This window comes from Dama dama, chromosome 10, assembly GCF_033118175.1.
Source record: "Dama dama isolate Ldn47 chromosome 10, ASM3311817v1, whole genome shotgun sequence".
Classification (NCBI taxonomy): Eukaryota; Metazoa; Chordata; class Mammalia; order Artiodactyla; family Cervidae; genus Dama; species Dama dama.
The window spans coordinates 2,735,264-2,750,629 of NC_083690.1; the positions used below are offsets into that span (position 1 = coordinate 2,735,264).

Here is a 15,366-nt window from a genome sequence, read left to right on the forward strand (position 1 = left end):
CCGTGTGTAGATCAGACTTCCCACGCGGGCCCAGCCCTCTAGCCCACCTGCCGGCACGCCTGCACAACATGCCCTCTGTAACGGGGGTGCCCTGTTCCCCACCGCAGACGTCCCACTCAGCCGCACAGGACATGTTTGGAGCAGCTCACGCACCCATCAGGGGTCTCAGGATCGCAGACGCTGCTGTCCTGTGGGGCTTGGCCCCCTGCATCCGAGCCGAGGACGTCAGGGTGCCTCGCCACCGTAGCGGATCTTGGAACAGAGCACTTGGTTCCGGACGCTGCGCTGCGCAGAGCGGGGCGGACCCTGGGGTCTCCCTGCTGCCCTGAGCCCTGCCCACGGGGTCTCCAGCGGGCTCTGGGGAGGCGCGCTCCCTCCCGGGCCTCAGGGCGCAGGTCGTTCTTCCGCAGGGCGGGGCTTCCTCCCCAATGAATAAACGTGCTTTTCTCCTCTGGCAAATAGGAAGCGCACGGTTGAGTGCTCCTGGACTGAAGGCCGGCTGCGTGGGCGGCGTGCAGCTACGGGTGGGGCAGGCGCAGGCGCAGAGCTGCGGGAAAGGGGCGGCCCCGGGCCCCCCACCCTGGGGCAAGGAGGGGTTTCCCACCAGGGGTCGCCCACGGGCAGTGCGTCTGTGGGCAGGTCCAGAGCCCCAGTACCAGCCTGGTGTCCACCCTTCAAGCTCGTCTTCAGCCGTCCATCTTCCTGTCCATCGGGGCGACTTTTCCACACCACACAGGACAGCCCGATGCTGGACCCTGGAGGCCCGGCCATCTCCGGCTCACCACACGACACCCCTGAGGGCTTCCCTGCAGGGGTCTGTCTGCTAGGGGTCATAGTCAGCTAGGGCCTGCTCTTGCATCTGTGTGTCCTGGGAAGGACGGGACTTGGGGGGCTGCCGTGGGTACGGGGCAGGAAACGGGGAGACGGAGGCGGTCCCAGCACGAGCAAGCGTGGCCTGACCTGGGTGGTGGCCTCAGCCATGGTGAGGAGGGCACAGATGCTGACCCGGATGTCTGGGGTGGGCGGCTCTGGGCCATCCCACCCCGGGTTCCTTTTCCTGCTGCTGGAGCCCCTTTGCCTGGGCACATGGACATTCACACCAGACAGTTGCAGTCTGGGCCTAGGAGGGTGAGTGGGCCCAGCAGATTGCTCTGGGGGCAGCCAGCTCAGGCCTTCTCATACTCCTGTGAGCTTTGCGTCTCTGTCCACGTGATCTCAGCGTGGCCTGTGGGGTCAGGGCTTCTGCCCCACATGGCAGCCACACTCGGGGACCCCCACCCCACAGCCCTCAAGCCCTGAGGTCCCTGTCGGTTTGTGGCTCTGGGGTCGGGAGCTGGGTCTCTGGGTGAGGATGCCCAGTTCTGCTGTCTGACCCTGGGTGATGGCGTCCCTCATCCTGACCCTCCCCAACAGACCCTGCCCTGCATCCTCAGATCCTTGGTGGGGGGTGGGGGCGTGATGTCCCCTCCCTCCACGGGTCCCAGGCGGCAGGGGAGGGGCCGTGGCAGCGTTCATCAGGATAAGAGATGGGATGGGGGGGTCTGGAGCCTGCTGGACTCTAGAGAAAAGGGGGTCTGGGTGACCGTCCTCATCTGGAAAGTAGCTGTCATCGCCACTGCTGTCCAGGTGGAGAAACAGGCTAAGAAAATGTGAGAGGTGGGTGGTGGTGTTCAGTCGCTCAGTCCTGTCGGGCTCTTGGTGACCCCATGGACTGCAGCACGCCAGACTTCCCTATCCTTCATCATCTCCCAGAGCTTCCTCAAACTCATGTTCGTTGAATCAGTGATGCCACCCAATTATCTCATCCTCGGTCATCCCCTTCTCCTCCTGCCCTCAGTCTTTCCCAGCCTCAGGGTCTTTTCCAGTGAGTCGGCTCTTCACATCAGGTGGCCAGAGTATTGGAGCTTCAGCCTCAGCATCAGTCCTTCCATTGAACATTCAGGGTTGATTTCCTTTAGGATGGACTGGTTGGATCTGAGGCTGAAAAGAGGTGAGAGGTGGGTGGTGGTCATGAAGAGAACCTGGCGGTCAGGTTCTTGTCCCCAGACTTGTGGAACCAGCAGGTCTGGGTGGGCTGTGGGCAGCTGCATAATGCTGAGGATTTGGCTCAGGGGTCCAGGACCACACCATCCTGTGCCACCCAGGCCTCAGGGACCCCCACCCTGTTCCAGGACCCTGGAGACCAGTGTCCCTGGTGATGGACATGGTGTGTCAGTACCCCCATTGCATGACTGCTGGCAGGGGGCTGGCCGCCCCTGGCGTGTGCTGACTGAGCCTCTCCAGACCTCCCCGGGCCCCAGCTCCCCACCTCACAGCGTCCTAGTGCCTTTGGGGTCACCCTGCTTCCCAGCTGCCTTCCATGCAGGCTGGTTCTGTCTTCCAAGCAGCCCTTGGTGTGCTTTTCTTAACCAGCTGGGAGTCTGGGAACGAGAAGGGACGTGGAGCTAGACACTCCGAAGTGGCTCCGCAGAGCCCAGCCCTGGGTGAGGCCAGCCCCTCAGCCCTGAGCTCCCCAGATGTGGCCGCTTCAGCACCATGGACAGCGGCTGCTGTCCACCTTGCCCTCCTCGCCCTCTGGGCTTGTCTTTGGGGTTATGTGGGGGTGCTTTGCAGCTGTGGGCTGGGAGACCACGGAGCCAGCACCAAGAGTCTTCACGACAAGACTGAGTTCCTGCTCTCCACCGGCTGGGGGAGGCCAGGCCCGTGGGCATGGCTGCGGGGGTAGGAAGGTGGTCCCCACGGAGGCTGCAGAGACAGAAAGGGGGGGAGTGGGGAGGAGGCTGATGCAGGGCTGGTGGATGCGAGGAGAGCTTCGAGACGGAGTGTGAGGCCCTCAGTGTGGGGCAGGGGCAGGGTATAGTACTTGAGAGGGTGCCTGGATGGACTAGGTCCCTGCCCTCTCTGCTGTCTTGGTCTCCAGGCCTGGCTCTGGGCCCCTCTTCGAGCCTCTCTGGAAACCCATTTCTCATTGCAAGCCCCCAGCCTGGGTATAGGACAGGCTTCCCCAGGGAGTGTCAGTCCAGGCCCCACCCTGCCCAGGCTGGACAGCAGGGCTGTCAGGCCAAGGCCCAAGGGGTCCAGGAGCATGGGTCAGCAGGCTGTCTGCCTTTCTTTCAGCCTCCAGACCTGGGTAGAACCTTCCTGACTGTGGGGTCCCATGCGAAAGACCCATGCCCCCAGCCCCTTTGTGTGTGACTAGACCTCTTGCCGGGCTGGCGCAGCCATCTCTGCCCAGCCACGTGTCAACCTGGCTTCCTTGGACCCGCAGTGGAAATTGACTCTGATTTGTAGAATTTGGTTCAAACCTACAGGATTTTTAATTAAAACCCGGAGAATCCATCTGTGTAATTAAGCCTCCGGAAGTCGGCGGCTGTGAGATGAGAGTCCGGTTGGCACCGCCTGCCATCAGCTGCCCACCGAGGCATGACTCAGGGACAGCTGGCCTGGGGGGCTGATGGACCCCCCTCCAGCGGGTCTCCTCTCTGGACTGGGGCAGGAGGACCCTGTGTGTGGAGAGCCCTCCCCGGGCAGGGCGGTTCTGCGTCTCCTGGGTGCACTTTGTACAGGCACGACTTGCAGGACCCCAGGACCTCATCCCTTGCATGGTGTTTAGGTGGGGGTGGGGCGGGTGTATCATAGGATGCTAACCACCAAGGGGTGTGCTTGCAAGGATGGACGGGGGCCATACTGGCCAGGTATGTCACCCCAGCCACAGGGACCGTGTCCCCGCTGCTCACGTGAGCCTGTGCTCATCAACAGGGTCACTGCGGCCATGGAAGCTGTCCTGAGCCCCTGGGCAGGCCCCAAGGGTGAGGGAGGCAGGCGGGGCCGGCAGGGTCAGGAGGAAGCTGAGGTCTGTGGTTTGGGAAGCTATCAAGATAGGACTGCAGTCCAGGACCTCGAGCTGGACTGTCTACAACTTGCTGGGGGCCTGGCTTGAGGCACCGGCAGGGGACTGTTCGTGGGTCCCGGTCCAGACCAGCCTGGGACTCCAGATGTGCACGGCAGCCTCAAGCGCAAAGGTTCTCAGCTCTGCCCTCCACCAGCTCCAGGGTCTGGGGTGACCTCAGAGTGAGAGTGGGCGCAGGCCTGGGAGGAATCGGGCAGCCGCTGGTGACATCAGACTGAAAAGAGGCATGTGATGATGGTAGAAGATGAGAAGGGCTGAGGGCTCAGGGGTGGGCACCTGGCTGCTCCTGGAACAGGACATGCGCCACGTGGGAGGTCGACCAGGCAGAAGCCCTTGGGGTAGAGGGAGAGCTGGGAGAAGTGGGGCAGGGAAGGGGTGTCTCAGGAGCCAGGCGCACAGTCCCCATGCCCCCACTGCTGGGGACAGGCAAACGAAGGGCGCAGGCTGCTCTGTGCTGCCTCCCTGCAGGGGTAGGGGTGGGAAGCCTGCAAGACCAAGGGTTCAGCCAGGTCTGGGGGGCATCTGACCATCATCCACCAGGCCCAGAGCTGCCTGCTCACGGTGGCCTGCCGTCGGGGACCTGGGGGCCCGGCCCTCTGAGCTATCTTAGCGGGATGCTGATTTCTGTTTTTCTGCAGCCGGATCACAGCAGAGGCACTTGTTACTGCTGAACCCATTAAGTGTAATTATGGCGCTCTCGGCGGGAACGGGTAATTACATTGGTGGCCCAGTGCCACGCTGTGAGGGGCGCTGGGGACCAGGGGCTTCAGAGAGGCCACTGTTGGCCCTGTCCCTGCGGGGGGTGGGAGAGAAGGGTCTGGGAGGGGTGGGCTGCCGGCTCCACGAAGGAAGGACAGACAGACACAGCCTGGCCTTCTGCCCAGCCGCCTGAATAAACACACAGGCCCTGAACTTCCCCACGCCTTGTCCCCCCCGACCCCGGTCACGGCATAGCCTCTGCCAGTGTGCAGGTGACCTCAGGGTCGGAGACCCTCATAGGCTGGGCCACGTGGACCGCGAGCCTAGCACCCACGTGCAGCGAGCCGCGGAGTGGGCACTCAGGGCCCTGGGGACCGACCCACTTTGCGGAGCCAGGCCCTCCTGCTTTGGTCACCTCGTTGACCTGTGCAATGCGCCCTCCCCCAACTGGTGGACACTGAGGGGCGCAGGGGGCACCGAGGCTCCAGGGCACACAGCCCGCGTGTGCTGCAGGTGGTCTGGCCCCTGTCATCCTGCCCAGCCCCCTGGGCGCCGGGGGAGGGGCTAGGGGCTGCGGTACCGAATTTCTCAGGCTGTCTGCCGGCAAGCAGTGTTTTCCAAGTGCTGACTCTCTCTCTTTAGTAGGAGGCCCTTTCCACCGCACAGAGCTCGGGAAGGCTTCTCCGGTCCCCTGCTGTCCGGGACAGGTGGGCAGCCCCACAGGAAGCCCGCCCCGGGGCCAGGGGATGGCTGTGTGTCTTGGTGGGAGGCTTGGGTACAAGGAGTGCCCCAAGGCCCTCCCATCTGACAGACACCTGCACCCACGGACTTGGGTGAAGCCCCACTGCCCCAGCCGGGGAACCCCCTTCCTCAGACCTGGCACTGCCGGCCCAGCACGTGGCTCCCAACCGGAGGAGCGAGGAGGAACTTGGGGGTGCACCGGGGCTTCTGTGGAGCCGAGGCGCCACCTGGTGGCCACTCTCTGAACGTGCGCCCTCATTGAGGTGGCGGGTGGCCTTCCGTCCTGAGGGCCAGCAACCCTGCAGGTGACCAGGTTCACAGCGCACGGGTTGATACAGCACTGGCTTTTGGCAAGGCGTCCTAAGGTCCTGGCTGGACACCCTCCTGGCAAAGGGAGAGTCTCCTGGACGGGACCTTTCACGAGCCAACTAACTTGGGGAGTGGTCCTCACTCACCTGTCCTTTGTCTGTGTCCTAGCCCCTTCATCCAGCTTCACAGTAGGACTGCGGGTCCCCTGGGCCCAGGCACTGCGCTGAGCTAAAGCTCGCATCCCTCATTGCCTGTTGCAGTGGTCAGGGCATCCTCTGGGGTCACAGGAGGGACTCTTGCAGGACCACGGAGAGGGTCTTTGAGTGCCTTTATGGCACCCGTAACGATTACTGGGCATTTGTGTTACTCGGGGTCCCAGCTGGGCAGCAGTGGTGAGCCTGGCCACGGTTTAGGACCACGGTTTAGGGAGCCTGGTGGAGGGGCAGTGACTGGCCCCCTGTCTCTGTCCGGAGTCCTGCTGTACACGAGAGGTTGGCAGCGATGTCCAGAGGCCGGTATTGGGGTCGTTCCCTCACTGCCCAGATGATGGGCTGGGCACGGAGTGGGGAGATTTTGACGATCTGGCCCTGTGGAGGCTGGGGGTTTGCTGGGGGCGCGTCCTGGGGCTCCTTAACTGCCACCTGGACCCTTAACTCGACACGTGCCCCACGTGGTTCGAGCACGTCAGCATGCTGGTCATCATGCTCAACTGCGTGACCCTGGGCATGTTCCGGCCCTGCGAGGACGTCGAGTGCCGCTCTGAGCGCTGCGGCATCCTGGAGGTGGGCGGGGCCGGAGGGGCGGGACCTGGAGGTGGGTGGGGAGGGCTGGGGGTAGGAGGGAGGGGTTGGATGTGGGCGGGGCCGGTCACAGGGAGCCCGGGCCATGTGTGAGGGGCGTAGGCCCCACTCTCAGGCCCCCCTCCTGCAGGCCTTTGACGACTTCATCTTCGCCTTCTTCGCGGTGGAGATGGTCATCAAGATGATCGCCCTGGGGCTGTTTGGGCAGAAGTGCTACCTGGGAGACACGTGGAACAGGCTGGACTTCTTCATCGTCATGGCGGGGTACGGCCCCTCCCCCGAGGGCCAGCCTGGAGCGACCCCGGTGCCTGGTCAGGCCCGCCTGGGAGCAGCCCCTGGGGACCCCAGGATGAGGGATGGGGAGTTGCACTCAGGCGGGACGGGTCCTGGGGAGTGGCTGGGGGTGGGGTGCCAGGGGTGGGACCTATCCGGGGCTCCCTGTGCCAGCACAGGTGGGACAGACACAGGGGCGGCCTGTGAGCAGCGAGGGTCCTCCAGTGATGAGCCGAAGCTGTGGCTTCCCTGCTTCCGGGCAGCCGGGCTGGGCACATGGCATAGGCAGCATGCCTCCAGCAAGTGCTCACCTCCTGGCCTCAGCCGGCAGGGTACCCTGAAGAGAGCCGGGTGCCCGCTGGCCTGGCTCTGATCCCCGCTCCCAGCACCTACCCCCACTGAGCATGCCCCTGCTCTGCCCCCAGTATGATGGAGTACTCCTTGGACGGACACAACGTGAGCCTCTCAGCCATCCGAACGGTGCGCGTGCTGCGGCCCCTTCGTGCCATCAACCGTGTGCCCAGTAAGTGACCCCCACCCAGGGCTGGGGTAAGCATGTCCAGACGGCTCTGCTGAGAGCTCCTGAGGCCCCACTGGGCACAAGACGCAGAGGCCGTGCCGCCTGTCTGGCTGTTGGGTGCTGAGGTCCCAGCCTAGACCATGGTGCAGACCTCCTGCCATTTACACAGCAGCTGAGGATTTGCTGCTGCTTTTCGGGGTGGCGGGGGGCGGGGGGTGACAGAGCAACCCTATACCGAGCTGGGGTGTGATGGGCAGTCAGGCTGAAGAGGGGCCCCATGTCCCCCAGGGCTGCTGAGTGTCAGGGGCCATTCGAAACCTCAGACTTATCATCCGCACAGCGTTTGGGGTCATGTTCTGGAGCCATGCAGGACATGGTGGCTTCCTTGTCTGGCCTGCCCCAGCGATCCTCCCGTCTGAGCCCTGCCAAGGGGCCTGGTGCTCAGGGAAGCAGGGAGAAGCTTCTGGACAGTCGTGTGGGTTTGGAAGCTTGTTTGGAAGGTGGTCTGTGCTGACCGTGGTCATGCCCACATGGGTCTGTGTGGGGGTCTCTGTGTCTTCAGCTTTTCCAGTGTTCGGACTTAATTCAGCTGTTAGTTTTCCTGAGGGTATAGTGGGGGGCACTCCCCACCTGACTGTCACGTGTGTGAGCGCATGCATATAGGTGGGTCTCGTGTGCCACCTAGGTGTGTACAGCCTTTCTGGCTGCCTATCCTGGGTCCTGGTGGCTTCAACACCGAGGCCCAGGGGGTCAGGGCTTGTCCTGCGGCTCCTCCAAGAAGTATCCTCCCTAGGATGGGTCACTGTCTCCCCCTGAAGCTGTCAGCTCCACCAAAGAGCAGGAGGGTGAAGGGTTACACTGTGGGACTCCTAGGCCTTCCATCTAGCTGCCACTTGGCTCTACCCTCAGGGGTCAGACAGGGTTCGGATGCTGTGTGACCTTGGGCAAGTAACTGTACCCCTCTGAGCCTTGGTTTACCCAGCTGTGAATGTGGTACTCCTCAGGATGGCTGTGAGGTGAGGTGGTTCTTTGTTCTGCGCCCAGCACCACCACACACTCGCTCCATTCACCTGGGTCCCATTTCACAGCCCCTTTCACAGCACAGATCACTTTTCAGGCCAAATGCTGCCTTCAGCCTGGTCTCCCTGTGGGGTCAGGCCCTGGTCCCAAACAGGGCGCCTCCCCCACACTGGACCATGTTCCCCTCACAGTGAGCTCCCAGTGGGCATGTTCCAGGCTGCGTCTCACTCTGGCTGCCTGGGGTCCACTCTGAACCCTGGATCATCTGTGGCCTTGGAGCCACTTGCGGTCTGGTGAGGGTGGTGCTCATGGACTTTGTCCCTGGTGAATCTTCCTCTCGGCCATTTCTGAAACTGCAGCGCCCCTCCCAGCTGTGATTACCCCTGTAGCCCCAGGGGCTCCTTTGTCACCCAGCAGCCCCTGGGTGCTCTCCAGGGGGCCTTGGCATCTGCCCCTGGCTCTGCCTGCACCCTTAGCCTGGCCCTTGCTTGTTTCTGGAAGTGAGACATGTCCTTGCTGATGTCTGGGAGCAGGGCAGACCCAGGACCAAGTGAATGGCCGGTGAGGCTGGCTGACCCACTCCCTGGATTAATCTCTGTTCACACACTGCATCACACCCAGTAATGAGAGCTTCAGAATGCTCTCAAAAGCTGCCTCCTGGGACTTCCCTGGTGGTCCATTGGTTGGGACTTCACCTTCCAATGCAGGGCGTGTGAGTTCGAGCCCAGGTCTGGGATCTCAGATGCCATATGCCTCATGACCAAAAGTCCAAAACGTTAACACAGATGCAGTATTGTAACAAATTCAATAAAGACTTTAAAAATGGTCCACATTAACCAAAAAAAAATCTGTAAAAAAAAAGGGGGTGCACACAGCCCCTACCTCCCTTCCGGGGCTCTGCTTCACATGATTCACATAGAGAGTGGGAAGAAACACTGGTTCCCAAACGTAGTACCTGCTTCAAGACCCGGGGCTCCTGCATGCAGGAGGCAGCTGCGAGTCTGAACTGCTGGGGCTCCCCCAGGCTGCTGCTCCCATGACGAGCCTGCGGCTGCGGGACTCCTTAGCTGTCACACTGAGGGTCCACCTGGATGCGGTGTGGTTCGGGCCGACATTCCTGAGGAGCAGGGACCACCTACCCTGAGCCCTTCCAGTCGGTGGCCTTATTTACTGCCCTCCGTGGGGTCTGGTAGAATGTGGAGGGGTCTGGGTCGTGTCCCCCGCAGAGGCACTGATGCCCACCTGTGAATGGCAGAGAGCTCAGGAGGGGCTTGGGGCCTCAGGGATGCCCGAGAGGGCTCCGCTGCGCTGACCGGCTGCGTGATGCCTGTAGGCATGCGGATCCTGGTCACGCTGCTGCTGGACACACTGCCCATGCTCGGCAACGTCCTCCTGCTCTGCTTCTTTGTCTTCTTCATCTTCGGCATCGTGGGCGTCCAGCTTTGGGCCGGCCTGCTGCGCAACCGCTGCTTCCTGGACAGCACCTTCGCCAGGTGCGCAGGGCCTGCCCCAACCTGCTCTTCCTGGGCCTGCCCCTGGAGGCGCCACCCCAACAGGCCCCGCCCTCCAGGTCCCGCCCTGGAAACTCGGCCCAACAGGCCCCTCCCTCTAGGCCCCGCCCCCTGGAGGCTCCACCCCAACAGGCCCCTCCCTCCAGGCCCCGCCCCCTGGAGACACCACCCCAACAGGCTCCTCCCTCCAGGCCCCGCCCTGGAAACTCCGCCCAACAGGCCCCTCCCTCTAGGCCCCGCCCCTGAGGCTCCACCCCAGCAGGCCCCGCCCTCCAGGTCCCGCCCCCTGGAGGCTCCACCCCAACAGGCCCCCGTCCCTGGAGGCTCCACCCCTCCAGGTTCCTGCCCTCCTAGCCCTGTTCCCCCGGACACAACCTTCCTAGAGTGGCACTCGCGCTAGCGGACTCAGGTCTGCCTCTTACCTTTTGTTTTGTGTGTGTGTATACCTCTGTGTGTGTGTGTCTCACCGTCTTTTCTCCAGGAACAGCAACCTCAGCTTCCTGCGGCCGTACTACCAGCCGGAGGAGGGCGAGGAAAACCCGTTCATCTGCTCCTCTCGCCGGGACAACGGCATGCAGAAGTGCTCGCACATCCCCAGCCGCCGCGAGCTGCGCGTGGAGTGCACGCTGGGTTGGGAGGCCTACGGGCAGCCACAGGCCGAGGGCGCCGGTGGCACGGGTCACCACACCTGCATCAACTGGAACCAATACTACAACGTGTGCCGTTCGGGCGACTCCAACCCGCACAACGGGGCCATCAGCTTCGACAATATTGGCTACGCCTGGATCGCCATCTTCCAGGTGGGCGCTGGGTCTCCCCTGTACCGCGCACCCAGTGTGTAGGGCTGGGGGTTGGTGCCAGGCAGGGCTTTCCTACCCCTCCAGCCATGCCACCCTCCCTGGGACAGGCGAGGGGGGCCCACTGCTCTCCCAGGGCCGTCCATATATCCAGCCGCCTGCACCTCCCCCAGGTGATCACGCTGGAGGGCTGGGTGGACATCATGTACTACGTCATGGACGCCCACTCCTTCTACAACTTCATCTACTTCATCTTGCTCATCATTGTGAGTGTGGGGACGCGGTGGGACATCCGCCGCGAGGGGTGGGGTGTTCCTGCGTTGTGACAGACCTGTCTCGGATCCTGAGCTCCTCTGTTGCTGGCCGTGGCCCTGCCCCCGGGATCCATCGAGGGCCTGTGCATCCTGGCCCTCCACAGGGACTGTGACCCCCAAAGGTGGCGCTCAGTTGGTTCTCTCTATGGCCCTAGGGTCTGAGGCAGGGTCTGCATAGACCAGAGGTGAGCTGAGCCAGGAACCCGCCCCTTGTTATCTCAGACCATAAGCCCAAGCAGAGGCGAGCGTCACCTGCTGACCCTGCCACGGAGGACAGTGCAGCCTTGGGGCGGGGGGAGGCCAGACCCAGGCAGGAGGATCTAGTTGAGGAACATATCTTCAGGAGGAGGGCATGAGCCACACAAATGACAGGAAGGAGTCTCCCCACATGTCCCCCAGTTACCCACAAATAATCCAGGAGCAGCCACTGTGCACCACCCATTCCAGATGCGGGGGCTCAGCGTCGAGTCAGCAGGGGCCCCGCCCATCCCAGGGCGCCCCGCCGGCCCCTAGGTCGGGAAGCACACAGTAGGGCTCAGTGCATCACTCATCAGAGGCTCGATTGTGGTGTAGAAACCACAGCTGCTGTCCTGGCCTCCTGCCCCACCCGGGATGGTGGGTCTCAGTGCTCCCCGCTTCCCCGCCTCCTGGGAGCAGGTGGCTGGCGAGCTCACGGCTGCCCGCCCACCACAGGTGGGTTCCTTCTTCATGATCAACCTGTGCCTGGTGGTCATCGCCACGCAGTTCTCAGAGACGAAGCAGCGGGAGAACCAGCTGATGCGGGAGCAGCGGGCCCGCTACCTGTCCAACGACAGCACGCTGGCCAGCTTCTCCGAGCCGGGCAGCTGCTACGAGGAGCTCCTCCGGTACGTGGGCCACGTGTGCCGCAAGCTAAAGCGCCGGGGCCTGCGCCTCTACGCCCGCTGGCAGAGCCGCTGGCGCAAGAAGGCGGACCCCGGCGGCGCCGTGCGCGGCCGGGACTCAGGGCGGCGGCCGCGGCGGGCGGGCGGGCGCACCGCCTCCGTCCACCACCTCGTGTACCACCACCACCACCACCACCACCACCACTACCACTTCAGCCACGGCAGCCCCCGCCGGCCAGGCCCCGAGCCGGGGGCCGGTGACGCCAGGCTGGTGCGGGCCGGCGGGCCGGCCTCGCCCGGGCGCGGGCCCCCTGACGCCGAGTCGGTGCACAGCGTGTACCACGCCGACTGCCACGTGGAGGGGCCGCAGGAGAGGGCCCGCGTGGCGCACACCGCAGCCACCGCTGCCGCGGGGCTCAAGCTGGCCGCGGGGCTGGGAGCCATGAACTACCCCACCATCCTGCCCTCGGCCACGGGCACTGGCAAAGGCGGCCTCGGGCCCAAGGGGAAGTGGCATGGTGGCCCCCCGGGAGCTGGGGGGCACAGCCCCCTGAGGCTGAGCAGCCCGGATCCCTGCGAGAAGATCCAGCACCTGGTCGGGGAGCATGGTAAGGATCTCCCCCGGTGGGGAGCAGTGGGGGGGGGGCGGGGCACAGGGCTCCTGGGACGTCCCCACCTATGTGCCCACCCTCGTGAGCCCAGCCTTCTCCTTTGGAATCCTGGACAAGGGAGAGAAAGGGGGCCCGGCAGCCTCAGATGGGAGGAGGTGCCCCTCCACCTCCATCCTGTGTTCTTGAGCAGCTGATGGCTCAGTGGGGTGTGAGTGTTTGCCACAGGGAAATGAGAATTCTGAAGCTGGCAAACCAAAAACAAGCCCCGGGGCTGTGTCCCATGGGGATGTCCCGAGTGGGACGGCCAGTCGTTTCTCAGGAGGAGCACTTGGCCCGCGCTCTTGGTGGGGAGACTGGCTGCGACGGGCAGAGGGGAAGCCAAGGTCGCAGAGCTCCCAGAGGCTGAGCAGAGAGGAGCCAGGGTGCCCCTCGGTACACTCGGTCCTCCCACCTGGGCCCCCGGCCTGACCCTCCTGGTTCACGCAGGACACTGGGGTCACACCAGGCTGAGGCCTCCCAGGTGGCCTGCACTGGCAGAGGACCTGGGGCAGGGAGAGGTATGTGTGCCGGGACCTCCCTACGTGCTCACACAGTGCCCCAGGCGTCACTGCACGCGTGCCTGCAGCTCTGCACTGGCCCCTGGGGGAGCATGGCCCTGCGGGGCTCCTGGCTGCGGCGAGTCTAAGCCGCTGTGGGTGCAGAGTCACCTGGGCCCCAGAGACTCAGCGGGGAGGCAGTGTGAAGTGGCGATGGCTCAGGGCATCGTGAGCCGGAACGTTCACAGTCACAGCATCCATTTACTGGAAAGTGGCTCACGTCATATTTCTGTGGGTGGTGTGGCTCCTGTGGGGATGAGCCTCCTCCTCTTTTTATCCCTGAGTGAACAGAGAGCAGCTCTGCAGGGCGTACGGGTGTGCAAGTGTGTGAGTCTGTGCCTGTGTGTGTGCTCAGCTGTGTGCCCAGGTGTGTATGAGAGTGCCCAGATGTGCACCCGTGCTCAGCTGTATGCAGGCAGGCGTGTGCCCAGGTGTGTACGATGTGCTCAGCTGTGTGCCCAAGTGTATGTGAGTGTGCCCAGGGGTGTGCAGGTGTGCACATGGACACCATTCACCCCACAGCAGCCTCCGTGAGCGCCTGCTTCCTGGGCACTGACTGAGCAACCTGAGGCTGCCCGCGTCCTTCTCCCCGCAGGACTGGGCCAGGCCCCCAGCCGCCTGTCGGGCCTGAGTGTGCCGTGCCCGCTGCCCAGCCCCCAGGCAGGCACGCTGACCTGTGAGCTGAGCAGCTGCCCGTACTGCACCAGCGCCCTGGAGGACCCTGAGCTGGAGTTCAGCGACTCGGGCAGTGGAGACTCAGACAGCAACGGGGTCTACGAGTTCACGCAGGATGTGCGGCACGGGGACCACCGCGACCCCATGCAGTCGCCCCCCGAGACGGAGGCACCAGGCGCGGGCGGCACACGGCGGAGGGGGCCACGGCGGGCGGCGGCGGGTGAGCAGGGCGGGCTGGGCCGCATCTGGGCCTCCTTCAGTGGCAAGCTGCGCCGCATCGTGGACAGCAAGTACTTCAACCGGGGCATCATGGTGGCCATCCTCACCAACACGCTGAGCATGGGCGTCGAGTACCACGAGCAGGTGGGCGCCCACACAGACAGCCCTCAGCGTGGCCCTGGGTCACGTCCTGCCTGCCTGTGTCTCCTGCCGGCATTAGTCTCCCATGGGCTCCACAGAGGGCTCTCTGGGGTTGGGGAACAGGCATGGCGGTGGGGCTGGAGGTCGGCTGTGCGGGAGTTCTTATCACTCAGCGGATGCTCCTGCTGCTTGTTGGTGGGCCTCTGCTGAGTGGAGAACAGAGACTGTGGCTCCCGTCTGGAGGTCCTCTGTCTGGGGTGGGGCTCCCAGAGGCAGCAGGGAACCAAGGGCACTCACCAGGCCATCTGGTGCTTTTCAGGGTGGGACTCCTAGAGCCCAGCTTTCATGGACAGAGCCCCCTGTATGAGCTGGACCTTCGGGCTGGGATGCCCTGGGTGGCCCCAGAGGAGGAATGTGGCGGTGGCACATGGTGCTGGCACGTGGCCCCTGCCCTGGACTGGGGCTTCCCCGAGGAGCAGTGGCTGGGCCTTCAGGGAGAGGTCATCCTCTCTGGGGACTGAGGCCAGTTCACTCTTAATGACCAAACTGCCTTCCTCCTTTTCTGCCCTCTGGGCTTTTTAAGTCCCGTAAGCTCTGGTCTTTCATCCTTTAGCAATTCAGGGAAAGTCCAAGTGGTGTTAGCCTCCAGCTGGCAGCTGGGAGGTGCCGTCTGTGAGGGTGAGATCCAGGGCAGGAGCAACAGCAGGCTGGGGGATCCCTGGCCAGGAGGAGCCTCTACACGCACACACGTGCACACACACACGTACGCAAAGGTTACCTGTGCAGATGTGGACTTGTGTACAGACACATGGGTGGCCACACATGCACACAACACATGTGGGTACATGCAGATTCACATGTGCACACAAGCAGACCACACACTGGCACATACACACCAGCATTTACACTGGCGCAGGTGTGCACTTGCACACATAGGCAGACCAGTGTATCCCGGTAAGAAAGGGGCCTCTGGGGCCTTCTGCTGACAAGGAAGGGTGTGTGGGGCCACCAGGGCCAGGGCAGCTGCTGGGGGAACCACAGTACTGCCTGCACCCCAGGTACCCACATGCCCACCCCGGAACAGATGCTCCAGGCTCTGTTCCCAGGGCCTGTGCTATTGGGGTCTGGGAAGTCTCTGAAGCCCTGTTTCTCAGACATGCTGCTGGGAAGGTCAGGCAAGGCCTGGGGGAGCCAGGGACCGTCAGGGTGGGAGGGCCAGGCAGGCTGGGTGCAGCTGGAGGGGACACCCATGCTGTCCCTGTTTTCTCTGGACAGCAGCTGATGGGGCTCCTCCTGAGATGTTGCCACAGCTCCTTGACGCAGCCTTACCTGCTCCCAGCCTAGTGGAGTGGTGCCCCACCCTGCCA

At 63.7% G+C, this 15,366-nt stretch overlaps 1 protein-coding gene across 1 annotated transcript in view; it reads left to right on the forward strand.

Annotated features, from left to right (window-relative positions):
• CACNA1H (calcium voltage-gated channel subunit alpha1 H) overlaps positions 1-15,366 on the forward strand; it is a 56,955-nt gene that overhangs the window by 25,589 nt on the left and 16,000 nt on the right. Inside the window, exons 2-9 of the mRNA XM_061153873.1 lie at positions 6,329-6,441; positions 6,590-6,723; positions 7,158-7,255; positions 9,606-9,765; positions 10,265-10,583; positions 10,754-10,846; positions 11,588-12,365; positions 13,560-14,002. Of these exons, the coding sequence (XP_061009856.1) occupies positions 6,329-6,441; positions 6,590-6,723; positions 7,158-7,255; positions 9,606-9,765; positions 10,265-10,583; positions 10,754-10,846; positions 11,588-12,365; positions 13,560-14,002 (2,138 nt within the window). The remainder of the gene's footprint in view (positions 1-6,328; positions 6,442-6,589; positions 6,724-7,157; positions 7,256-9,605; positions 9,766-10,264; positions 10,584-10,753; positions 10,847-11,587; positions 12,366-13,559; positions 14,003-15,366) is intronic.